The sequence below is a fragment of the Lithobates pipiens genome, unplaced genomic scaffold (assembly GCF_037356315.1).
Source record: "Lithobates pipiens isolate NorthernLeopardFrog02 unplaced genomic scaffold, aLitPip1_a1.2 Scaffold_16, whole genome shotgun sequence".
In the NCBI taxonomy this organism is placed as follows: domain Eukaryota; kingdom Metazoa; phylum Chordata; class Amphibia; order Anura; family Ranidae; genus Lithobates; species Lithobates pipiens.
This window is the reverse complement of record NW_027507748.1, coordinates 38,159,963-38,187,955: the sequence shown is the minus strand read 5'-3', so window position 1 is coordinate 38,187,955 and position 27,993 is coordinate 38,159,963. Positions and strand designations below refer to the sequence as shown.

The 27,993-nt window shown below is 46.4% G+C and overlaps 2 protein-coding genes across 3 annotated transcripts in view; both read left to right on the top strand.

Moving 5' to 3' along the window:
• The window catches only part of CREG1 (cellular repressor of E1A stimulated genes 1), a 66,535-nt gene extending 65,212 nt beyond the window's left edge, over positions 1-1,323 (top strand). Inside the window, exon 4 of the mRNA XM_077479750.1 lies at positions 1,196-1,323. Within this exon, the coding sequence (XP_077335876.1) occupies position 1,196 (1 nt within the window). The 3' untranslated portion in view covers positions 1,197-1,323. The remainder of the gene's footprint in view (positions 1-1,195) is intronic.
• Positions 1,324-19,545: 18,222 nt separating this feature from the next.
• The window catches only part of CD247 (CD247 molecule), a 198,480-nt gene continuing 190,032 nt past the window's right edge, over positions 19,546-27,993 (top strand). Inside the window, exon 1 of one of the 2 annotated variants that reach the window (XM_077479748.1) lies at positions 19,546-19,844. In XM_077479748.1, coding sequence (XP_077335874.1) covers positions 19,787-19,844 — 58 coding nt within the window. In that variant the 5' untranslated portion in view covers positions 19,546-19,786. The remainder of the gene's footprint in view (positions 19,845-27,993) is intronic. The other variant, XM_077479746.1, reaches the window with a different exon arrangement.

Below are 27,993 nucleotides of genomic sequence, written 5' to 3'. Positions count from 1 at the left end.
GGAGCAGGGAGGAGATAAGGGGAAGTTATGGAGATGAGGAGCAGGATGGAGATGGGGAAAGGTTATGGAGATGAAGGGGGGTATGGAGATAATGAGCAGGGAAGAGGTGAGTAGGGGTTAGGGAAAAGAGGATCAGGGAGGAGATGAGGCCGGTTATGGAGATGAAGAGGGGTTATAGTTATAGGGAGCAGGGAGAAGATGAGGAGACTTTATTGAGATGAGGAGCAGTAGAAGATGAAGAGAGGTCATCATGGGGATGAGGAGATGAGGATCACGGAGGGGACATGGAGATGAGGAGGGGTTATGGAGGCAAGGAGCAAGGAGGTGAGGTTATGGAAATGAGGAGCAGGGCGGAAATGAGAAGTGGTTAAGGAGATGAAGGGTCATGCAAATGAGAAGAGGTTCTGTATATGAGGAGGTGTTATGGAGATGGGCAGAGGTCATGGAGATGCAAAGCAGGGTAGAGATTAGAGATTATAGAGATGAGGAAATGAGAAGAGGTTATGGAGATGAGGAGTGGGAGAAGATGAGGAGGGGTCATGGAGATGAGGAGGGGATATGGAGATGAGGAGGAATAACGGAGATGAGTTTTAGGGAGGAGAGGAGGAGGGGGTGAGGAGAGGTCACTGTATTCCATCAAAAATGAAGTAAGTTGGGTGTAGGAATTCAAAGTGTCAAAGAAGAAGCTAGGAACACACTATGATTATGACACATCAGCAGCTCTTTTCCTCTACTTGTAGCATGTGTAAAAGAAAAACAAAACTAGGGAAATTTACATTTCAGAGATATACTAATTATTTTTGTTTTATTTTGCCTTCAGAGAGTTTATCACAAAAAAAAAAAAAAACGAATACAACCTTATCACGACTAGTTCTCAACAATACCAGGATACAGTTTTATAAGTAGGTAACGGGTATGCTTTTATCATTTATCATATTAGCTGATGAAAGGAAATATAACTGCAAAGAATGGACATGTATGTTGGCAACATTGGGCCTATTGTTGCTACATATCTCTTGACTTGGATAGCTAAAAAAAAATGTAAATATTCACACATAAGAAGCATTGGTTGCATTCTTCTAAATGAACACTAGATGGCAGTCACGCGTGGGGAAGTCATTTGAAATCATTCAGCACAGTGTGTAGCAGAATTGTGTTACTTCAACCAATGAGATTTTTCCTTTTCATTTTACAGATTGAGCTTACAATATAAAGCCGCCCATAAGAGAAGAATGGATTGTTAGGTGGGTTCCATCCTATATGGGTATTTTTAGCATCTTTGTATTTTTCAAGGTGTAATAAAGAGACATTTGACACTCAGAAGTGCTTCTCATTGTGATTATTAATCCCTACATGACCAAGTCATTGCAAATGGCACAGAGATCTGTCAGTTGATATTATAAGGACATACACTTGGGATTTGGGCTGTGTACGGGGACACATTTTAGCTCCTGCAATAAACCGGGAGGACAGTGCAGTTGGTCAGAGCCGTGCAGCTGCTTGTCACTGCACAAGGGGGGATGTACAGTATCTCATAGAAGTAAGTACACCCCTCACATTTTTGTAGATATTTTGTTCTATCGTTTCATGTGACAACACTGAAGAAATGACACTTTGCTACAATGTAAAGTAGTGAGTGTACAGCTTGTATAACAGTGTAAATTTGCTGCCCCCTCAAAATAACTCAACGCACAGCCATTAATGTCTAAACCGCCGGCAACAAAAGTGAGTACACCCCTAAGTGAAAATGGCCAAATTGTACCCAAAGTGTCAATATTTTGTGTGGCCACCATTATTTTCCAGCACTGCCTTAACCCTCTAGGGCATGGAGTTCACCAGAGCTTCACAGGTTGCCACTGGAGTCCTCTTCTACTCCTCCATGATGACATCACAGAGCTGGTGGATGTTGGAGACCTTGCGCTCCTCCACCTTCCGTTTGAAGATGCCCCACAGATGCTCAATAGTTTTTAGGTCTGGAGACATGCTTGGCCAGTCCATCACCTTTACCCTCAGCTTCTTTAGCAAGGCAGTGATCGTCTTGGTTCGAGGTGTGTTTGGGGTCGTTATCATGTTGGAATACTGCCCTGCGGCCCAGTCTCTGAAGGGAGGGGATCATGCTCTGCTTCAGTATATCACAGTACATGTTGGCATTCATAGTTCCCTCAATGATCTGTAGCTCCCCAGTGCCGGCAGCACTCATGCAGCCCCAGACCATGACACTCCCACCACCATGCCTGACTGTAGACAAGACACACTTGTCTTTGTGCTCCTCACCTGGTTGCCGCCACACACGCTTCACACCATCTGAACCAAATAAGTTTATCTTGGTCTCATCAGACCACAGGACATGGTTCCAGTAATCCATGTCCTTAGTCTGCTTGTCTTCAGCAAACTGTTTGCAGGTTTTCTTGTGCATCATCTTTAGAAGAGGCTTCCTTCTGGGATGACAGCCATGCAGTCACTGATATGCGGCACTGATAGATGACATTGATAGGCATCACTGATGGCACTGGCAAGCATTGGGGATGGGCACTGATTGTCAGCTTCCTGTTGGTCTAGGGTGGCATATCTGGTGGTCCAGTGTGGTGGCAATCCCTGGTGGTACTGGCAGCATCCTGGTTGTCCTGGGCGGGCAGGATGCTGCCAGAACCACCAGGGATTGCCACCACACTGGACCACCAGGTATGCCACCCTAGACCACCAGGCAGCTGCCAATCAGTGCCCATCCCCAATGCTTGCCAATGCAATCAGTGATGCCTATCAATGCCATCTATCAATGCTCCATATCAGTGCCCATCAGTGCCACCCATAAGTACCCATCAGTGCAGCCTTTCAGTGCCCATCAGTGTCGCCTATCAGTGCCCATCAGTGCCACCCATGAGTGCCCATCAGTGCAGCCTATCAATGTCCATCAGTGCTGCATATCAGTGCCACCCATCAGTAGTGCCAATCAGTGCCACCTCTTCGGTGCTGCCTTATCAGTGCCTGTCAGTGCCGCCTTAACATTGCCCATCAGTGAAGGAGAAAACTTACTTATTTACAAAATTTTCTAACAGAAACAAAAGAAAAACTTTATTTTTTCAAAACTTTAGGTCTTTTTTATTTGTTTAGTAAAAAATAAAAAACCGCAAAGGTGATCAAATACCCCCAAAAGAAAGCTCTATTTGTGGGAGCAAAATGATAAAAATTCTGTTTGGGTACAGTGTAGCATGACCGCGCAATTGTCATTTAAACAGCGACAGCTCTGAAAGCTGAAAATTGGCTTGGGCAGGAAGGAGGTGTAAGTGCCCGGTATTGAGGTGGTTAAAGAGAACCTGTCTTAAAAATACAATCTCACAGGGGCTTTTTGTGCCCTATGTGATATAAATATAGTTTTAGCGAAAGTAAAAAAATAATTACACCCAAGCACTTAAAAAGCCCCCCCCCAAAAAACCCCACGTACACATGAACATAGTTGCGCCTATGTCCAAAATGTCACTTAAGATACGCATTGCATATTGTGCACACCAGAGTGACAGCAATATTTATGGGCCTGCTGGGACTTTTAAAGCATCACCTACAGTTAGGTCCATATATATTTGGACACGGGCACAATTTTCATACTTTTGGCCAGGGGTCAAGTCCTGGGGGAAAAAGTGTGGGAACTCCCACCCAAGATCCACTCCCCCACCAAAAAAAAAAAATGATACACTCACATGCATATATATATTTCACAGAAAATACAGTGAATGCAAATGCGACATACTACAGGAGATGACCAGACTACGAATGCGACTACAAGAGATGACCAGACTGCGAATGCGACATAATACAGGAGATGACCAGACTGCGAATGCGACATAGTACAGGAGATGCCCAGACTGCGAATGCGACATACTACAGGAGATGACCAGACTACGAATGCGACTACAAGAGATGACCAGACTGCGAATGCAACATAATACAGGAGATGACCAGACTGCAAATGCGACATAGTACAGGAGATGACCAGACTGCGAATGCGACATAGTACAGGAGATGACCAGACTGCAAATGCGACATAGTACAGGAGATGACCAGACTGCGAGTGCGACATACTACAGGAGATGACCAGACTGCGAATGCGACATAGTACAGGAGATGGCCAGACTGCGAATGCGACATAGTACAGGAGATGACCAGACTGCAAATGCGACATACTACAGGAGATGACCAGACTGCAAATGCGACATACTACAGGAGATGACCAGACTGCGAATGTGACATAGTACAGGAGATGACCAGACTGCGAATGCGACATAATACAGGAGATGACCAGACTGCGAATGTGACATAGTACAGGAGATGACCAGACTGCGAATGCGACATAGTACAGGAGACGACCAGACTGCGAATGCGACATAGTACAAGAGATGCCCAGACTGCGAATGCGACATAGTACAGGAGATGCCCAGACTGAGAATGCGACATACTACAGGAGATGACCAGACTGCGAATGCGACATAGTACAGGAGATGACCAGACTGCGAATGCGACATAGTACAGGAGATGACCAGACTGCGAATGCAACATAATACAGGAGATGACCAGACTGCGAATGCGACATAGTACAGGAGATGACCAGACTGCAAATGCGACATACTACAGGAGATGACCAGACTGCGAATGCGACATAGTACAGGAGATGACCAGACTGCAAATGCGACATACTACAGGAGATGACCAGACTGCAAATGCGACATACTACAGGAGATGACCAGACTGCGAATGTGACATAGTACAGGAGATGACCAGACTGCAAATGCGACATACTACAGGAGATGACCAGACTGCAAATGCGACATACTACAGGAGATGACCAGACTGCGAATGTGACATAGTACAGGAGATGACCAGACTGCGAATGCGACATAATACAGGAGATGACCAGACTGCGAATGCGACATAGTACAGGAGATGACCAGACTGTAAATGCGACATACTACAGGAGATGACCAGACTGTGAATGCGACATAGTACAGGAGATGACCAGACTGCGAATGCGACATAGTACAGGAGATGACCAGACTGCGAATGCGACATAGTACAGGAGATGACCAGACTGCGAATGCGACATAGTACAGGAGACGACCAGACTGCGAATGCGACATAGTACAGGAGATGCCCAGACTGCGAATGCGACAGTACAGGAGATGCCCAGACTGCGAATGCGACATACTACAGGAGATGACCAGACTGCGAATGCGACATAGTACAGGAGATGGCCAGACTGCAAATGCGACATAGTACAGGAGATGGCCAGACTGCAAATGCGACATAGTACAGGAGATGACCAGACTGCAAATGCGACATAGTACAGGAGATGACCAGACTGCGAATGCAACATAATACAGGAGATGACCAGACTGCGAATGCGACATAGTACAGGAGATGACCAGACTGCAAATGCGACATAGTACAGGAGATGACCAGACTGCAAATGCGACATACTACAGGAGATGACCAGACTGCGAATGCGACATAGTACAGGAGATGACCAGACTGCAAATGCGACATACTACAGGAGATGACCAGACTGCAAATGCGACATACTACAGGAGATGACCAGACTGCGAATGTGACATAGTACAGGAGATGACCAGACTGCGAATGCAACATAATACAGGAGATGACCAGACTGCGAATGCGACATAGTACAGGAGATGACCAGACTGTAAATGCGACATACTACAGGAGATGACCAGACTGCGAATGCGACATAGTACAGGAGATGACCAGACTGCAAATGCGACATAGTACAGGAGATGACCAGACTGCGAATGCGACATAGTACAGGAGATGACCAGACTGCGAATGCGACATAGTACAGGAGATGACCAGACTGCGAATGCGACATAGTACAGGAGATGACCAGACTGCGAATGCGACATAGTACAGGAGACGACCAGACTGCGAATGCGACATAGTACAGGAGATGCCCAGACTGCGAATGCGACATAGAACAGGAGATGCCCAGACTGCGAATGCGACATACTACAGGAGATGACCAGACTGCGAATGCGACATAGTACAGGAGATGACCAGACTGCGAATGCGACATAGTACAGGAGATGATCAGACTGCGAATGCGACATAGTACAGGAGATGACTAGACTGCGAATGCGACATACTACAGGAGATGACCAGACTGTGAATGCGACATACTACAGGAGATGACCAGACTGCGAATGCGACATACTACATGAGATGACCAGACTGCGGATGCGACATACTACAGGAGATGCCCAGACTGCGAATGCGACATAGTACAGGAGATGACCAGACTGAGAATGCGACATACTACAGGAGATGACCAGACTGCGAATGCGACATAGTACAGGAGATGACCAGACTGCAAATGCGACATACTACAGGAGATGACCAGACTGCAAATGCGACATAGTACAGGAGATGACCAGACTGCAAATGCGACATAGTACAGGAGATGACCAGACTGCAAATGCGACATACTACAGGAGATGACCAGACTGCGAATGCGACATAGTACAGGAGATGACCAGACTGCAAATGCGACATACTACAGGAGATGACCAGACTGCAAATGCGACATACTACAGGAGATGACCAGACTGCGAATGTGACATAGTACAGGAGATGACCAGACTGCGAATGCAACATAATACAGGAGATGACCAGACTGCGAATGCGACATAGTACAGGAGATGACCATACTGCAAATGCGACATACTACAGGAGATGACCAGACTGCGAATGCGACATAGTACAGGAGATGACCAGACTGCAAATGCGACATAGTACAGGAGATGACCAGACTGCGAATGCGACATAGTACAGGAGATGACCAGACTGCGAATGCGACATAGTACAGGAGATGACCAGACTGCGAATGCGACATAGTACAGGAGATGACCAGACTGCGAATGCGACATAGTACAGGAGAAGACCAGACTGCGAATGCGACATAGTACAGGAGACGACCAGACTGCGAATGCGACATAGTACAGGAGATGCCCAGACTGCGAATGCGACATAGTACAGGAGATGCCCAGACTGCGAATGCGACATAGTACAGGAGATGCCCAGACTGCGAATGCGACATAGTACAGGAGATGACCAGACTGCAAATGCGACATAGTACAGGAGATGACCAGACTGCAAATGCGACATACTACAGGAGATGACCAGACTGCAAATGCGACATACTACAGGAGATGACCAGACTGCGAATGCGACATAGTACAGGAGATGACCAGACTGCAAATGCGACATACTACAGGAGATGACCAGACTGCAAATGCGACATACTACAGGAGATGACCAGACTGCGAATGTGACATAGTACAGGAGATGACCAGACTGCGAATGCGACATAATACAGGAGATGACCAGACTGCGAATGCGACATAGTACAGGAGATGACCAGACTGTAAATGCGACATACTACAGGAGATGACCAGACTGTGAATGCGACATAGTACAGGAGATGACCAGACTGCAAATGCGACATAGTACAGGAGATGACCAGACTGCGAATGCGACATAGTACAGGAGATGACCAGACTGCGAATGCGACATAGTACAGGAGATGACCAGACTGCGAATGCGACATAGTACAGGAGACGACCAGACTGCGAATGCGACATAGTACAGGAGATGCCCAGACTGTGAATGCGACAGTACAGGAGATGCCCAGACTGCGAATGCGACATACTACAGGAGATGACCAGACTGCGAATGCGACATAGTACAGGAGATGGCCAGACTGCAAATGCGACATAGTACAGGAGATGGCCAGACTGCAAATGCGACATAGTACAGGAGATGACCAGACTGCAAATGCGACATAGTACAGGAGATGACCAGACTGCGAATGCAACATAATACAGGAGATGACCAGACTGCGAATGCGACATAGTACAGGAGATGACCAGACTGCAAATGCGACATAGTACAGGAGATGACCAGACTGCAAATGCGACATACTACAGGAGATGACCAGACTGCGAATGCGACATAGTACAGGAGATGACCAGACTGCAAATGCGACATACTACAGGAGATGACCAGACTGCAAATGCGACATACTACAGGAGATGACCAGACTGCGAATGTGACATAGTACAGGAGATGACCAGACTGCGAATGCAACATAATACAGGAGATGACCAGACTGCGAATGCGACATAGTACAGGAGATGACCAGACTGTAAATGCGACATACTACAGGAGATGACCAGACTGCGAATGCGACATAGTACAGGAGATGACCAGACTGCAAATGCGACATAGTACAGGAGATGACCAGACTGCAAATGCGACATAGTACAGGAGATGACCAGACTGCGAATGCGACATAGTACAGGAGACGACCAGACTGCGAATGCGACATAGTACAGGAGATGCCCAGACTGCGAATGCGACATAGTACAGGAGATGCCCAGACTGCGAATGCGACATACTACAGGAGATGCCCAGACTGCGAATGCGACATAGTACAGGAGATGACCAGACTGCGAATGCGACATACTACAGGAGATGATCAGACTGCGAATGCGACATAGTACAGGAGATGACTAGACTGCGAATGCGACATAGTACAGGAGATGACCAGACTGCGAATGCGACATACTACAGGAGATGACCAGACTGTGAATGCGACATACTACAGGAGATGACCAGACTGCGAATGCGACATACTACATGAGATGACCAGACTGCGGATGCGACATACTACAGGAGATGCCCAGACTGCGAATGCGACATAGTACAGGAGATGACCAGACTGAGAATGCGACATACTACAGGAGATGACCAGACTGCGAATGCGACATAGTACAGGAGATGACCAGACTGCAAATGCGACATACTACAGGAGATGACCAGACTGCAAATGCGACATACTACAGGAGATGACCAGACTGCGAATGCGACATAGTACAGGAGATGACCAGACTGCAAATGCGACATAGTACAGGAGATGACCAGACTGCAAATGCGACATACTACAGGAGATGACCAGACTGCGAATGCGACATAGTACAGGAGATGACCAGACTGCAAATGCGACATACTACAGGAGATGACCAGACTGCAAATGCGACATACTACAGGAGATGACCAGACTGCGGATGCGACATACTACAGGAGATGACCAGACGGCGAATGCGACTACAGGAGATGAGCAGACTGCGAATGCGACTACAGGAGATGACCAGACTGCGAATGCGACATAGTACAGGAGATGACCAGACTGCGAATGCGACATAGTACAGGAGATGACCAGACTGCGAATGCGACTACAGGAGATGACCAGACTGCGAATGCGACATAGTACAGGAGATGACCAGACTGCGAATGCGACATAGTACAGGAGATGAGCAGACTGCGAATGCAACTACAGGAGATGACCAAACTGCGAATGCGACATAGTACAGGAGATGACCAGACTGCGAATACGACATACTACAGAAGATGACCAGACTGCGAATGTGACTACAGGAGATGACCAGACTGCGAATGTGACTACAGGAGATGACCAGACTGCGAATGCGACATAGTACAGGAGATGACCAGACTGCGAATGCGACATAGTACAGGAGATGAGCAGACTGCGAATGCAACTACAGGAGATGACCAAACTGCAAATGCGACATAGTACAGGAGATGACCAAGTAGCCAGTTTTAAAATGTAAACCTGTCCTCAGCCCCTTTATAGCACCCTTCTTCACATTCCTGTCCTCACCCCCTTTATGGCACCCCCTTTACATTCCTGTCCTCACCCCCTTTTATATCACCTCTCCTCATTCTTTTCAGTTTCTGATACTTTCCCCCTCCATCCTTCATAACAGTGCCCTCTTCCCTGTCTTACCTTACACAGGACACAGCAGATGACATCGGAAGTGCAGCAAAGGGATGGACAGAGTGCGGGACCTGCCCCAGTTAACTGATTGGTTGATTAACCAATCAGTTAACTGGGCCAGCCCCTGCCCTCCGTGCATCGCTGTGCTGCTCTTCCGATGTCAGCTCTGTGAAGACAACACAGCTAGCAGGCAGCGGCAGAAAGCAAATCTTAAATGGCGTGACCGCGCCGGGGCCGCACAGATCATTGACTGACTTGGCCCACGGTCCGCCATTTAGTTGATGCCTGTGATAGAGCCTCGGGCGGCTCTAGTCCTGCAAAGGGAACGGCGTTCCTGCTGTGAAAAAAGTGCAGGGACGCCGTTCCCAAACGTTCCCGCAGGACTCGAGCCCTGCTTTTAGCTCTGTATACCACCAGAATAAAATGAAAACAAAGCAATCCAAATGAATTTGAAGTTCAGCTTTAATTCAAGGGCTTGAACATAAATATCAAGTACAAATTATAGGAACTGCAACCATTTTCTTACACAGTCCCCCCATTTTCAGGGGCTCCAATGTAATTAGAAAGATGAATATAATCATAAATTGAATGTTAATTTTTATTATTTTGTTGGGAATCCTTTACTGGCGATGACTGCCTGAAGCCTGGAACCCATTGACATTACCAAAGACTGGGTTCATCTTTTCTGCTGCTTTGCCAGGCTCTAAATGCAGCTGTCTTCAGTTGTTCTTTGTGGCTCTTTCTGCCTTTAGTTTTGCCTTCAGCAAGTGAAATGCATGCTCAATTGGGTTGAGATCAGGTGATTGACTCGGCCATTGCAGAATATTCTACTTCTTTTCCTTCAAAAGCCCCTGGGTTGCTTTTGCAGGGTGTTTTGGATCATTGTCCATTTGTACTGCGAAGCGCCATCCAATCAACTTTTCAGCATTTGGCTGAATCTGGGCTGACAGCATTTCTCTAAACACTGCAGAATTCATCCGGCTGCTTCTGTCATCTGTCACATCCTCAATAAACAGGATGGGGCTGATAGGCTGCACTGATGGGCACTGATGAGGCTGCACTGATAGGCGGCACTGAAGGGCACTCATAGGGGGCACTCATAGGTGGCACTGATGGGCACTGATAGGTGGCACTGATGGGCACTGATAAGCAGAACTGATAGGTGACACTGATGAGGAGGCACTGATGGGCACTGATTGGCAGCACTGGTGGGCACTACTGGGACTGCACTGATAATCAGGACACAGATGTATCTTTACCATAAGCTGGTTATCATCTCTCTTCTCCCCTCCTCAGGCTGTTAGCGTGAGGAAAGGAAAGTCGATAACCGTCTTGTGTTTACATCCATGATAGACGGTCATAGGACACAACTGATCACGTGGTAAAGGGCCGCTGTGATTGGCCCTTTATCCCGCTCCGTGATCAGCTGAGTCTGAAGGACTCAGCGGTCACAGAGCGCACCGCAGAAGGTGCGTGGGCAGCTGGATCACGGGAGGATGTCCATGGATGCCCCCCCAGCAAAGTAAGTCTGTGCTGTAGCTGTCTTTCAGCTATAGCGTGGGCGGGAAGGGGTTCAAAAGCACTCACTGAGCTCCAGCCAGGTGACTTTGTCTAGGCTGAGATGATTCCATCAGTCTGCTGCAGGCAGGAGGAAGCCTTTCCTCAGTCTCCTCCCCTCCACTGATTCTCAGTATAGCATCTTCTTGCAGAGGGATTATAAAAAGAGAATATAAAATAGTAGATTTCAATTATTTATACAAACCTTATGACATGTGAAAGAGGCCATACCTGATCTTTCCTTCTGAAAATACAAAATGCCTGGCTGTAATGGGAATCCGAGAGCTTTAATATTATCCTAGGCTTATACCTGGGCACGTGTGCATATCACGGGTCCTGACCTAACTTCTAATCTGTTCTCTGGTTCCCATTCAGTCAACCTATTGGAGACAGTGACTGCAAGGAAACTGGTATTTTTAGAAGGGGGGTCTGCATTTTTCTCATGATAGCTTCCCTTTAGATTAGAATACTTTTCAAGTTTTGTTTCAGCAAGCTGCGGGAGAAATGAAGGCTCATTAAAGAACGCATTAAGGCATGCTGAAGTGGTCACACAGTCAGTATGATCATTTGTCATTTTTGCATTCCTTAAAGTGACCCTGTTACTATACATTTTTTCTTTTTTTAATGCACCTTGAAAGAAAGAATGAATAACGCTTTCCTCTATGCGGTGGGGGGGGGGGGGGGGGGGGGAGGGGGGGGTGCTGACTCTAAGGCCGCGTACACACGCGCGGACTGTTTGCCCAACCTTGTTCGTCAAACAGTTTCGGCAAACAGTCCGCTCAAAATTTGCGTGAGCGGACTTGCCCACACACGAGCGGACTGTTTCAGCGAACTGTTTGCCAAACAGTTGGCTCAACTTTTGAAATGAACGGACTCGCCCACGTAAGGAGGAGGCAAATCCGCCCATTTCGAGCGCGTGTACAGGTAGGCGGGGCCCGCGAGGGAGACGTCGCGGGCTCCGCCGCCTGGAATGGGCTTAAAGGGGAACCCCAACGCCGAAAAAAATCGGCGTGGGGGTTCCCCCAAAGTCCACACCAGACCCTTGTCCGAGCACGCTACCCGGCCGGCCAGGAAAGGGGGGCGAGCGCGCCCCCCCTCCTGAGCCGTACCAGGCCGCGTGCCCTCAACATGGGGGGGTGCCTTGGGGAAGGGGGGGCCGCGCGGCCCCCCCACCCCAAAGCACCTTGTCCCCATGTTGATGAGGACAAGGGCCTCTTCCCGACAACCCTGGCCGTTGGTTGTCGGGGTCTGCGGGCGGGGGGCTTATCGGAATCCGGGAGCCCCCTTTAAGAAGGGGGCCCCCGGATACCGGCCCCCCACCCTATGTGAATGAGTATGGGGTACAATGTACCCCTACCCATTCACCTGTGAAATAAAGTACAAAAAAAAACACAACACAGGGGAAAAAATATTTTATTGCACAGCTCCGGGGGTCTTCCGTCTTCGGGGGTCTTCTCGCCGGACTCCTCCGCTATCTGTGTGTAGCTCTTTTACTAGCGGAGGAGTCCGGCTTTCTTCCTCCCCGCCGCCGGCCTCTTCTCCCGACTTCGGGGGTCTTGTCCCCCTCTTCGGTTCTTCTGCCGGGCCACCGCGCCTTCTTGTAGCTCTTTTGCAGGCGGTGGCCCGGTCTTCTGTCGCCGCTGCCTTCCGTTCTTCTGTCGCCGCCTTCGGTTCTTCTGCCGGGCCACCGCGCCTTCTTGTAGCTCTTTTACAGGCGGTGGCCCGGTCTTCTGTCGCCGCTGTCGCCGCCGACTTCCGTTCGTGTTCTTCTTCTTGTTCTTCTTGTTCTTCTCCAGGAGATGTTGACACGTCGCTCCCTCCGGCCGGAATGCCAGAGCCGCGCTGTGCGGTCACTTATATAGTGACAAGGGGGCGGGGTCACATGGTATATGTCACATGGGTTGGTCACATGGTGACCCCGCCCCCTTACGATGTCATAGTCCCCATGTGACATCAACCCATGTGACCAACCCATGTGACATATACCATGTGACCCCGCCCCATTGTCACTATATAAGTGACCGCACAGCGCGGCTCTGGCATTTCGGCCGGAGGGAGCGACGTGTCAACATCTCCTGGAGAAGAACAAGAAGAACAAGAAGAAGAACACGAACGGAAGTCGGCGGTGACAGCGGCGACAGAAGACCGGGCCACCGCCTGTAAAAGAGCTACAAGAAGGCGCGGTGGCCCGGCAGAAGAACCGAAGGCGGCGACAGAAGAACGGAAGGCAGCGGCGACAGAAGACCGGGCCACCGCCTGCAAAAGAGCTACAAGAAGGCGCGGTGGCCCGGCAGAAGAACCGAAGAGGGGGACAAGACCCCCGAAGTCGGGAGAAGAGGCCGGCGGCGGGGAGGAAGAAAGCCGGACTCCTCCGCTAGTAAAAGAGCTACACACAGATAGCGGAGGAGTCCGGCGAGAAGACCCCCGAAGACGGAAGACCCCCGGAGCTGTGCAATAAAATATTTTTTCCCCTGTGTTGTGTTTTTTTTTTGTACTTTATTTCACAGGTGAATGGGTAGGGGTACATTGTACCCCATACTCATTCACATAGGGTGGGGGGCCGGTATCCGGGGGCCCCCTTCTTAAAGGGGGCTCCCGGATTCCGATAAGCCCCCCGCCCGCAGACCCCGACAACCAACGGCCAGGGTTGTCGTGAAGAGGCCCTTGTCCTCATCAACATGGGGACAAGGTGCTTTGGGGTGGGGGGGGCGCGCGGCCCCCCCTTCCCCAAGGCACCCCCCCATGTTGAGGGCACGCGGCCTGGTACGGCTCAGGAGGGGGGGCGCGCTCGCTCGCCCCCCTTTCCTGGCCGGCCGGGTAGCGTGCTCGGACAAGGGTCTGGTGTGGACTTTGGGGGAACCCCCACGCCGATTTTTTTCGGCGTTGGGGTTCCCCTTTAAGCCCATTCCAGGCGGCGGAGCCCGCGACGTCTCCTTCGCGGGCCCCGCCTACCTGTACACGCGCTCGAAATGGGCGGACTTTCCGAGCGGGAACAGTCCGCTCATGTCGAAAGTACAGCGGACAGGCCCACACACGGGCGGACTGTTCGCTCAAACACAGTTTCAGCGGACAGTTTTTCGGAATTTCCGAAAGACTTTGTCCGTCCAACTGTCCGCTGAAACTGTCCGCTGAAAGCCCACACACGAGCGGACTGTCCGCCCAAACACTGTTCAGCGGACAAGGTTGGGCGAACAGTCCGCCCGTGTGTACGCGGCCTAAACTGCTTTGTTAAAGTTCTACAGTGCCTTGAAAATGTATTCATACGCCTTGAAATGTTCCACATTTTGTCATGTTACAACCAAAAAAGTAAATGTATTTTATTGGGATTTTATGTGATAGATCAACACAAAGTGGCACATAATTGTGAAATGGAAGGAAAAATTATTTTTTGTTAGGGGGTATCGGAGTAAAGGGGGCATTTGTATTCAGCCCCCTTTACTCCGATACCCCCTAACAAAAATCTAGTGGAACCAATTGCCTTCAGAAGTCACCTAATTAGTAAATAGAGTCCACCTGTGTGTAATTTAATCTCAGTATAATAAATACAGCTGTTCTCTGAATCCCTCAGAGGTTTATTAGAGAACCTTAGTGAAGAAATCGCATCATAAAGGCCAAAGAACACACCAGGCAGGTCAGGGATAAAGTTGTGGAGAAGTTTAAAGCAGGGTTAGATTATAAGAAAATATCCCAAGCCTTAAACATCTCACGGAGCACTGTTCAATCCAACATCTGAAAATGGAAAGAGTATGGCACAACTGCAAACCTACCAAGACATGGCCGTCCACGTAAACTGACAGGCCGGGCAAGTAGAGCATTCATCAGAGAAGAGCCAAGAGGTCCATGGTAACTCTGGAGAAGCTGCAGAGATCCACAGCTCAGGTGGGAGAATCTGTCCACAGGACAACTATTAGTCGTGCTCTCCACAAATCTGGCCTTCATGGAAGAGTGACAAGAAGAAAGCCATTGCTGAAAGAAAGTAATAAGAAGTCCCGCTTGCCGTTTGCAAGAAGCCATGTGGGGGACGCAGCAAACATGTGGAAGAAGGTGTTCTGGTCAGATGAGACCAAAATTGAACTTTTTGGCCTAAACGCAAAACTCTATGTGTGGGGGAAAACTAACACTGCACATCACCCTGAACACACTGTGAAACATGGTGGTGGCAGTATCATGTTGTGGGGATGCTTTTCTTCAGCAGGGACAGGAAAGCTGGTCAGAGTTGATGGGAAGATGGATGGAGCCAAATACAGGACAATCTTAGAAGAAGATCTGTTATGCCCTGTACACACGGTCGGACATTCCGACAACAAAATCCGTTGGATTTCTTCAGATGGATTTTGGCCCAAACTTGTCTTGCATACACACGGTCGCGCAAAGTTGTCGGAAAATCTGATAGTTCAGAACGAGGTGGCGTACAACACATACAACGAGACTATAAATAAGGCAGTAGCCAATAGCATTCGTCTCGTAATTTATTCTGAGCAAACGTGGCACTTTGTGTGTCGGAATTGTCTACATGCCATTGGAATTTAAATGATCGGATTTTGTTGTCGGAAAATTTTAGATCCAGCTCTCAAACTTTGTGTGTCGGAAATTTCAACAGAAAAAGTCAGATGGAGCCCACACAGGATCGGATTTTCCGACAACGCGATCCGATCGCACATTTTCCGTCAGAAAGTCCGACCGTGTGTACAGGACATTAGAGTCTGCAAAAAACTTGAGACTGGGCTGGAGATTCACCTTTCCAGCAGGACAACCCTAAACATACAGCCAGACCTACAAAGGAATGGTTTAGATCAAAGTGTATTCAGGTGTTAGAATTGTCAAAGTCCAGAACTAAATCCAATTGAGAATCTGTGATGACTTGAAAATTGCTGTTCACAGACGCTCTCCATCCAATCTGACAGAGCATGAGATAATTTGCAAAGAAGAATGGGCAAAAATGTCCTTCTCTAGATGGGCAAAGCTGGTAGAGACATCCCCAAAAAGACTTGGAGCTGTAATTGCAGCGAAAGGAGGTTCTACAAAGTATTGACTCCGGGGGGCGCCATACAAATGCACACCACACTTTTCACATATTTATTTGTAAAAAAATGTTGAAAACCATTTATCATTTTCCTTTCACTTCACAATTATGTGCCACTTTGTGTTGGTCTATCACATAAAATCCCAATAAAATACATTTATGTTTTTGGTTGTAATGTGACAAAATGTGGAAAATTTCAAGGGGTATGAATACTTTTTCAAGACACTGTACAGCTGCCAAAAAAAATCTACATCAGGCCCTCTTCCAAGTGTATGGATGCCGGGTCCCCCACTGAACGCTGTGGTTCCTCTTCCCTATACTTACTGTGTTTTATTGCAAGGTACTTGGGCCTCACAAACTCCTCTCCTGAACATGTGACCTCCACATCTTAAGTACCCCTTCCCAGACTCCTCAGCGGGGCCCGGCATACCCACTGATTAGTTCTGAGAAGGCTCATACCCAAAACGTCCAACCAGGCCCGGTTCTGGCTTGTCATGTGCACTTCACTGTACACATGACCAAGCAGAACTTCTTATGCCTCGTACACATGATTAAACTATCCGGCGCACTTGGTCCGCCGGAAAAGTCCGGTTGTGTGTGGGCAGGGGAAAGTCGGCCGGACTTTCCGGCGGTTTGTCCACCAGACTAAGTCCGCCGGATAGTCTGATCGTGTGTATGCGGCATTACAAAGCCCAGCCAAACTGATGTCGAGGTTTACCTACATAATTAACCCTCAGAACCTCTGTGCTTCTGAGGCAAAAACTACATTTACACATGAATGACATTTTATCCAAAATGTCATCCGCTACAGAAGCTATTGGCTACTCGTTGTTGAACTTCCTTCTTTAGTCCCCTTTATGTCATCACATTCAAAACAAATGGACTTTCGAATGGACTTAGTCCGTTCGTGTGTGGGCAAGTCCATTCGTCCGGAAAGTCCATCGGGAAGACTGTCGCACCTAGTCTGACGGAAAGTCCGATCGTGTGTATGCAGCATTATTGTTGCTGGGAGTCTATTGCTGCTGGGGAGATTTATTGTTGCTGGGGAGAGTTATTGTTGCTGGGGGTCTATTGTTGCTGGGGAGATTTATTGTAGCTGGGGGTCTATTGTTGCCGGGGAGATTTATTGTTGCTGGGGTCTATTCTTGCTGGGGAGATTTATTGTAGCTGGGGGTCTATTGTTGTCAGGGAGATTTATTGTTGCTGGGGTCTATTCTTGCTGGGGAGATTTATTGTTCCTGGGGGCCTGGGTCTATTGTTGCTGGGGAGATTTATTGTTTCTGGGGGTCTATTGTTGCTGGGGAGATTTATTCTTGCTGGGGGTCTATTGTTGCTGGAGAGATTTATTCTTACTGGGGGTCTATTTTTGCTGGGGAGATTTATTGTTGCTGGGGAGATTTATTGTTGCTGGGGGTCTATTGTTGGTGGGGAGCTTTATTGTAGCTCGGGTCGCTTGTTGCTGGGGGTCTATTGTTGCCGGGGAGATTTATTGTTGTTGGGGGTCTATTCTTGCTGGGGAGGTGTATTGTTGCTGGGGGTCTGTTGTTGCAGGGGAGATTTATTGTTGCTGTGGGGTCTATTGTTGCCAGGGAGATTTATTGTTGCTGGGGGTCTATTGTTGCTGGGGAGATTTATTGTTGCTGGGGAGATTTATTCTTGCTGGGGGTCTATTGTTGCTGGGGAGATTTATTGTTTCTGGGGGTCTATTCTTGCTGGGGAGATTTATTGTTGCTGGGGAGAGTTATTCTTGCTGGGGGTCTATTGTTGCTGGGGAGAGTTATTGTTGCTGGGGGTCTATTGTTGCTGGGGGTCTATTGTTGCCAGGGAGATTTATTGTTTCTGGGGGTCTATTGTTGCTGGGGAGATTTATTGTTGCTGGGGGTCTATTGTTGCTGGGGAGATTTATTGTTTCTGGGGGTCTATTCTTGCTGGGGAGAGTTATTCTTGCTGGGGGTCTATTGTTGCTGGGGAGAGTTATTGTTGCTGGGGAGATTTATTCTTGCTGGGGGTCTATTGTTGCTGGGGAGATTTATTCTTGCTGGGGGTCTATTGTTGCTGGGGAGATTTATTCTTGCCGGGGGTCTATTGTTGCCGGGGAGATTTATTGCTGCTGGGGGTCTATTGTTGCTGGGGAGATTTATTGTTGTTGGGGGTCTATTGTTGCCGGGGAGATTTATTGTTTCTGGGGGTCTATTGTTGCTGGGGAGATTTATTTTTTCTGGAGAGATTTATTGTTGCTGGGGGTCTATTGCTGCTGGGGGTCTATTGTTGCTGGGGAGATTTATTGTTTCTGGGGGTCTATTGTTGCTGGTTGCAGGGGACCTATTTTACTGCCTTTCATTAGCAAATTCCAAACAAACTATTTAGAAACAAAAAATAATACTTTTTTGTTTTCTCTAGGTTGGAAACAATGGGTGGTGCTCGAGGTGGGTAGGGGGCAGAGATAAGGGGTGACTCAGAAAAGGAGGAGTACCTGCACCTATTAAAAGCCCTGCTAATGACATTATTAATAAAAAAAACTTTTCCATTTTCATTATTTTAGTCCCATGATGTCATCACTAGGTCTATGTGCTCCTCTATGCAATGCAGGCAGATCATGGCTGGTGGGAGGGGCCAGCAGATACATAGAGCTTCCTGAAAACATCACAGCACCCTGTCTCAGTACTCCTGTCAAGAGCCCTCATTTATGATGCAAGCAGTGGGCTGGCCCTTGGGAGGAGTTATGCAAATATCAAAATGCCTTGATAGGTGCATGTCAGTCTGGAGGAGTGGGTGTTCCTAGCCAGACATGTATTTGCATGCAGACTGCCCTATGTGATGCTGAGGCTCCACGATTGAAAGAATTGAAATCCAATGAATGAAAGAGATGGGTCAAGGAGAGTCAGGGTGGGGAGGAAAGGGCTAGATGATGCTGGATGTCCTGCTGCCAGGAAATGAGGCGGGTTCAGGACTCTGTGCAGGCCAGTCAAGTTCTTCCACACCAAACTTGCTCACCAATGTCTTTATGGTAGACTAAAAATATTTGATGGTAAACTAAGGATATATATATATATATATATACATTTTTTTTAGGAAGGAGTCACACTTTTAGACAAATTTGTGATATTAGAGTCAACAAGAGCTGTGAGCTTCCTGCAGAGAGAAGTGAGGAGGAGAGGCAGCGACGGGGAGCTCGGTGGTGGTTGGGTTTGGTTTGTGTATCAGTTACTCAGCAGCGAGACGTATAGAGTTTTTTCTTAGATGTTCCACTTCCTGTGCACCACAACGGAGGAGCTGAGACAGTCTGAGCTTCTGCTCTGAGCAGGTGACAACTCCAAGAGAGGAGCAGGGACCCACTCTGAACCACCATGAAGTCCAACTGGATCGCCCTGTCCGCGTTCCTTCAGGCTCATGTCCTGGCGGCAGGTAAGACCTTCATCCCCTACCCTTCAAATGGGCCCTTCCCACCCCGCTCAACTACCGTGCATTGTAGGTGTAACATGAAAGACGCAAAATCCGGTCAAGATGTTGGTGGAGAGATAGAAGTTATATTTCTAATACGGCGATTCCTGGGATCAACGCTTTTTATATAAATCCACTATGATCCATTTTTCGAGATTGTGGATCCCTAATGTCCGACATGTGGCATAAGAACCACATGTGGCCCTGTGTTTTTTTTTTAGTTGACTCAATTCAGTGAATAAATATTCTTCAGACTGGCTTCTAGTGGTTACATGGGTGGGTTTGTTTCTTTCACACTATCGCACTTTTTCTGTGCTGTACAGTTTCTTTTTTTAATGTTTTTTTTTCTCAGATTTTTTTTTTTTTTTTTATGATATTGACTCTTTACACTCTCTGACCATCTCACGTTCCATGTCTGTAGTCTTTAAATGTCTCCCGTAGCATGTCTACACTCTCTGACCATCTCCAGTAGCATGTCTACACTCTCTGACCATCTCCAGTAGCATGTCTACACTCTCTGGCCATCTCCAGTACCATGTCTACACTCTCTGACCATCTCCAGTAGCATGTCTACACTCTCTGGCCATCTCCAGTAGCATGTCTACACTCTATGACCATCTCCAGTAGCATGTCTACACTCTCTGGCCATCTCCAGTAGCATGTCTACACTCTATGACCATCTCCAGTAGCATGTCTACACTCTCTGGCCATCTCCAGTACCATGTCTACACTCTCTGACCATCTCCAGTAGCATGTCTACACTCTTTGACCATCTCCAGTAGCATGTCTACACTCTCTGACCATCTCCAGTAGCATGTCTACACTCTCTGACCATCTCCAGTACCATGTCTACACTCTCTGACCATCTCCAGTACCATGTCTACACTCTCTGACCATCTCCAGTAGCATGTCTACACTCTCTGGCCATCTCCAGTAGCATTTCTACACTCTCTGACCATCTCCCGTAGCATGTCTACACTCTCTGACCATCTCCAGTAGCATGTCTACACTCTCTGACTATCTCCTGTGGTATATCTACACTCTCTGACCATCTCCTGTTCCATGTCTGCAGTCTCTGACCATTCCCTATAGCATGCCTATAATCTGACGATCTCCTGTTCCAGGTATGCCATCTCTAACTTCTCTTGTAGCACGTCTGCAATTTCTGACCATCCACTGTTCCATGTCCATGGTCTCTGACCATCTCCTGTTCCCCATCTTAAGTCTCTGACCATCCTTTGTAGCATGCCTGCAGCTTCTGACTATCTTGTGTAACATGTCTACACTCCCTGACTAACTCCTGTAACATGCCTACACTCCTTGACCATCTCCTGTTCCATGTCTGCAGTCTCTGGTCATCTCCTATAGCATGTCTACACTCTTTGACTCTTTGTTCCATGTCTGCAGCATCTGACCATCTCCTGTAACGTGTCTACACTCTCTGACCATCTCCTGTTCCATGTCTGCAGTCTCTAACTTCTCCTGTAGCATGTCTGCAATCTCTGACTATCCACTGTTTCATGTCCGCAGTCTCTGACCATCTCCCGTTCCCCGTCTACAGTCTCTGAACACCTTTTAAGATGTCTACAGTCTCTGGCCATCTCCTGTAGCACGTCTGCAGTCTCTAACTATCACCTGCAGCATTTCTACAGCTTTGGCCATCTCCTGCAGCATGTCCACACTCACTGAGCACCCCCTGTAAGATGTCTACAGTCTTTGGCCATCTTTTGTTCCATGTCTGCAGTCTCTGGCCATCTCCTGCACAGTGTCCACAATCTCTGACCATCTGCTATAGCATGTCTTCATTCTCTGACCATCTCCTGTTCTCTGTCTACAATCTCTGGCCATCTCCTGCAGTATGTTTTCAGTCTCTGACCATCTCCTGTAGAATGTGTGCAGGCTCTGACCATCTCCTGTAGAATGTGTGCAGGCTCTGACCATCTCCTGTAGTAGATCTGCAGTCTTTGACCATCTCCTGTTCTCTGTCTACTGTTTCTGACCATCTCCTGGAGCATGTCTGTGGTCTCTGACCAGCTACTGTTCCATGTCTATGGTCTCAGTTGACTTTTTTTAGCATTACTTTCACTAAAACCTATGTGTGGCCCTTGATGTTTCTGAAGCCCCCTATTTTAAGTAAATTGGACACCCCACTGTTGTAGATTAAAAGATGCTTGTTGAATGTGTATGATACATGAGCCACTGTGAAGCAAATGACCCAAGTGGCCAATGCAATTGTCCTATCATCACGTCTTTGGCCGTATCACATCTGCTTCTGTTTTTTTTTCAACCTGAGCTTGTCCTGACCAAGGCACAAATGGGGCATTGAAATCTACAACCTCTACAAACCTGGATGATAACCAGATAACCGATTTTTCCTTATGTTTAACCCTAATGTCTTTATTTCCAAAAAATATATTTTTCATGAGAAAAGCATGGGGGCAACTATTGCTGACCTCTCAGCTGAGATTGCCAGTGCCCAGGCCAAGATGGTAGTGCTTTTTTAAAGCCAAAAACCATCAGTTTGCAAACCAAGTGGCCCAAGTGGTCATTACAGGATCACAATCATCATGTCTTTGGCCGTAGAAAATCAACTTGAGCATGTCCTCGGATCTACATGCGGAGAATTCAAATCTTCCCTTCCCATTTGGCCAACCAAACTGGATCACCAATGTGATACCCTCTTGTCTTTATTTCCAAATATACACCTTTAAAGTGACTCTGTCACAAAAAAACATGGGAACTCCCATTGCTGACCTTGACAACCACTTGAAGACCAGGCTTTTTTCTGATACTTTTTGTTTTCCTGTAAAAATCTGTATTTTTTTGCTACAAAATTACTTAGAACCTCCAAACATTATATATTTTTTCATGCAGAGGCCCTAGAGAATAGATTAGTGGGTGTTGTAATTTTTTTTATGTCACATGGTATTTGCACAGCAGTTTTTCAAAACGCAATTTTTTTTGATAAAATAATATATTTTAAAGCATAAAAACACAATATAATACCCAATTGTTTGGTAAAAAGATGATGTTATGCCAAGTAAATAGATACCAAACATGTTATGCTTTAAAATTGCGCACACTTGTGCACTGGTGACAAACGACATAAATTCTACAATCCATAGGCACCATTTTAAAAGCCTTTACAGGTTACAACTTTAGATGTACAGAGGAGATCTGGTGCTATATTTACTGCCCATGATCTGACATTCGCGGTGATACTTCACATGTATGGGACGATCGCTGTTTGCATGTGTGTGAGACTGGCGCATGCATTTGCATTTGCACGCAAGCACTGGGGGCACTTTAAAAACAAATGTACATTTTTTTTTTTTTTTTACACTGTCGCTTTATTTTTTAAATTTTTTTAATCACTTTTATTGTTATAAGATGTAATTTAAATACCCCCTGTGATTGCAATAGGCAGTGACAGCAGGTACTCTTTATGGAGACATCTGGGGTCTATTAGACCCTAGATCCCTCCTCTGCCCTTAAAAGCATTTGATCACAACAATATCGGTGAGATCAAATGCTTTTCATTTTTAAAAATGGTGCCGTTTACATCCAGGGAATCTGGAAGTGATATATGCTCATCGCTTTCTGGGTCTGTATATCAGCCAACCCGGTCTATGTTTGCCTCTATGATCAGCTGGCGGAAGTGCCAGCTAGTCAATGGGGACTCCCGGTGGGATGAGGTCCTGGAAATGTTGCATTGCTGGTCATCAAATAGAGTGGGAAGAAGTTGAGCCCTCTGTAAAGTTTTCATTGCTCTCTCCAGTTGGGGAGATTCACCCCTCTATATGTCCTGGTGACCACTGCTATCTAGAAGGAAATTGAGTGGAAACCCCAGAAAACTAGGTAGGGTCAAATCTTCCAAAGGGGACACCCGTTCGAAGGACAATTGTCTAAGGGGGAATGCCCCTCACTTTGTGATATTTCCTCTAATTTCCTGTTGTGTTTCTACAACAGGAAGTAAATAAAAATTTCGCAAATGGTGCACAGACCACAAAAAATAAACTAGAAGAATCCAAATTTTTTGGCCTTGCATAAACATTAAGAATATTTGATTGTTTCCTGGCTGCCATGCTAATGCTTTGTCTTCAGTCCTTTCTGACCTGGAGCCGTATAGAGATATGGTGTTCTAACACTTTTCTAAATCATTTATAGTTTTCTTTTTCTGGTTCTCAAAAATATTGAGGCAAGTCACAGCAAGGTAGCTAGTTAGAAAAAAAAAAAAAGCAATGGCAGCTCCCATTCTTTCCTCGTAACAGTCATTTAAAGAGAAAAAAATATTTTCTTTTGATTTTGGTGAACTGATCTCCGTCTTTTGTGTTTCCTGTGTTGATATTTTATACACATTTATTATGTTCTGTTCATAAGGCTGAACATGCATGTGCAGATTTGATACAGCAAAAGACATGCCATCCAGCAGAGCTTGCATTGACCATTGGGGCTGCAAACCCATCACGTGTTGTGTGTGATTTTTCTCTGGAGTGTAATTTTTCACAATGGATTATATAGATCAGCAGTGGTCAGCTTTTTTGATATTGGGGCCATGACATCACCAAAGGGTCTGCACATAATATTCAGTAAATATCAGAGTCCGCAGACAAACAACAGGATATGGTCAAAGGCTTTCAGCATGACAAAAGAGATGGTCATAGACTGCAGGCATGCTACAGGACATGGTCATAAACTTTAGACGCGCTAAAAGACAAGATCATAAACTTTGAACATGCTACAGGCCATGGTCAGAAACTTTGGTCATGCTACAGGCCATGGTCAGAAACTTTGGTCATGCTACAGGACATGGTCAGAAACTTTGGTCATGCTACATGAGATAGCCATAAACCTTGGTCATGCTACACAACATGCTCATAAACTTTGGGCATGCTACAGGACATGATCAGAGACTTAAGGTATGCTTCCAACATGCTACAGGACATTGTCATAAACCTCAGGCATGCTAGAGGACTTGGTCAGAGACTTCAGGCATGCTAGAGGACATTTTAATAAAATTCGGACATGCTACAGGACATGGTCAGAAACTTCAGACATGCTACAGGACATGGTCAGAAACCTCCAACATGCTAGAGGACATAGTCAGAAACTTCGGCCATGTTACAGGACATGGTCAGAAACTTCGGCCATGCTAGGGGACATGGTCAGAAACTTCGGGCATGCTGCAGGTCATGGTCCTAAACTTTGGACATGCTACGAGGGATAGTCAGAGACTGCAAACATGCCATAGGAGCTTCTGGAGATTGGCACATACTTAGAAGTCACAGGGACACAGAGCAGTGGATGCAGGGGCCAAACATAAAGTGCCAAAGGGCCGCATGCATCTACCAGGCCACACATTGGGCACCAGAGATATAGAAGAATCCAAGCATTCATCTAGGCCTTGTGTTTACTCATTGTTGACCCCTGTACTTCCAGAATCACTATGAAAAATCATATAGTATACATCGAAGTGAAAAATGCTAAAGTAATTTCAAAGAGCGTCCTTCGATACTGGAGGCTGTGATAGTAAACCCAACAAACAATAAGATATCTCAAACTTTTATCAGTTTCTATATTGTATATTTTTAAATTATATTGTGTTAGTTGTTATATCCGGATTAGTTGGCCACAAATTAACTTTTAGTTAATTGAGTTACTTTTAGTTACTTTTTAGTGACAAATTTTCCAAATTCCATACCAAAATCTGGATTCTATAGCTTGACAACGGCAATATATATTGTATATTTAGCAGTCTTTTTCTACATTGCCGAGTATTTTTTTTTTACTGTACTATTCACGCCTCCCTTGCCTTGGTCTTTGTGTGGCAGTACAGTTGCGTTGAGTCTCTTTTTCCGGTTTGATACATTATGGTTGAATGACAAAGGACCCCGACCTTTTACCAGGCTCCACATGTACAAAAGATTTAAATGTAAATATATGTAAAAATATATCCACACTCATAAATCATTCCACAGACGGATGCAGACCTTGGGGTTGATTTACTAAAGGTGTAGAGTTCACTTAGTGAATATGGTGAAGCTGGGTTCATTTGAAACCCTCGATCATCTAAAAAGAGAAATAAAAAAATGAAACCAGATTGTGCTTGAGGGCGATTGTAGTGAATGTATGGTGACCTTATTCACCAAGTGGATATTTTCTTCTCCTTTAGTAAATCAACTCTACTCCACTTGATAGAGATCAAGAAAATACTGTTTTTTTTTTATTATTTTAGAATTTTTTTAGACTAGGTATTGTTTGTCCATTTGGTAACCGAGGTGGGGCATGGGTGAATCTTTTATTAAACTATACACACAGCAGTCTTGTAGTGGAATCTCCTACCATAAGATACCGTGACTGCACATACATCATTTCTAGGTGGAATCGAATTATCAGTGGAGGATTACATGAAGTACTCAGATTAAATTGACCCCAGACCTGGTCTGCGCTAAAGACACGATTAGACCTGTTTTTAGCAGGGTAAATGTGTGTATAATGTGTTCTCCATTGAAAATAATTATATCTGATGTAACGTTACACTAGAAACTAATTGGCAGTGGTTACCAATGGGCCAATTGTACTTTAGACCTTGTGCTGTTTTTATTTTATGAGCCCAACAGGCAATGGATGGATGATTTAATATCTTATATATGGTCGGGCATTTATGTTCTACGTTTGTGGGGCCTTTTTTGGAAGAATTATAAATGCAACATTTGAATTTTGAATTGCATCGTATGCAGAGGTATACTCTTTGCAAATTACATATGTGATGGTGGCAGATGATATCAGAACAACGGTTCCAGGTATGGGGAGTATGAGTACGTATTGTTTATGATCATTGGATGATCTAAAAAAAGAAGGACGCCATTGATGGCTTTCTTCAGGAAAAAGTTGAAAATTTACAAGCTATATAAATGGCAAAGTGCAAAATTTGGCATTCCGATGGAGAGTCTGGAGTCCTGGGCATCCACCTATTATTATTATTATGATAAGACAAAATGTATATAGTGCCAACAGTATGTGCAGCGCTTTGGAAAAGGGAGACGGTATACTTACAATCTAGTACAAGAGGGTTCAGAGGACCCGGCTAATGACAGCTTACAATCTAAAGGTGCCCTTAATACAATCTGTTGCTACCCATGGTCAACATACAAATGCCCAACACCATTGTAGATTTGCCCTATTTATGTCCATTCATGGCTGATAATTCTTGTGCAGGGGTCTCAAAACTTTCTAAACAAAAGGACTTTAGGAGGGCCGGACTGTGGCCAGCGTGAGTAGAAATTTTCCTGGCATCAGTGGGAGCAAACATCACATTTGGTATTCAGTGTCCTATTGTTGGTATCATTGGGAATAATAGTGCCCAATAGTTGGTGTCAATGGGAGAAATGGTGCCCCATTGTTGGTGTCAATGAGAGAAATGGTGCCCCATTGTTGGTGTCAATGGGAAAAATAGTGCCCCGTTGTCACTGTCAGTTGGTAGAATAGTGTCTCGTATCAGTTGAAGGGAATAGTGCCCCGAGGGCCAGATAAAGGCAAACAAAGGACCACATCTGGCCCCCGGGCCATAGTTTGGAGACCACTGCTCTAGAGCTTCAAAAAGCCATTGCTTGAAATGCTACAGTTCCGCCATCTTGAAGTAAGTCCAGGCATGAGCATAGGAAGTGTTACTACTAATACTATAAACAGCTTTATTTAATGTCTTGGTGCCAATGGCAGGCAAATATGCATCCTCTTGGCGGGTGGGCTTTGGGGTCGAATAGCCACATTTTTGCGCACCACATTGCCAACACAGTTGTGCTGAGAGCATGCTCCCGGCACATTTACCAGCGGCTAACGAAAAGCTGCTTGCGATTGCAAGCTTTCTGATCATGTGACTGACAGGCAATTACTGTGGTCACAAGATCATAGACCCCGCCTCCCACCATCTGAAAACCCTTAAAGGGCAGGAAGGTGCCAGTGTAGAAAACAGGAAGTCAGAGGAAATCCCTTCAAATTAAGGGGATCTTTTGGGGACCCCCAGGTTACCAGAACTAGTGTCCCCATTGGAAGTCTTCCCCTTTATTACAGTTCTGGGGACAACCTAAAATTTGGTATTTTCTTTTACTTTCAC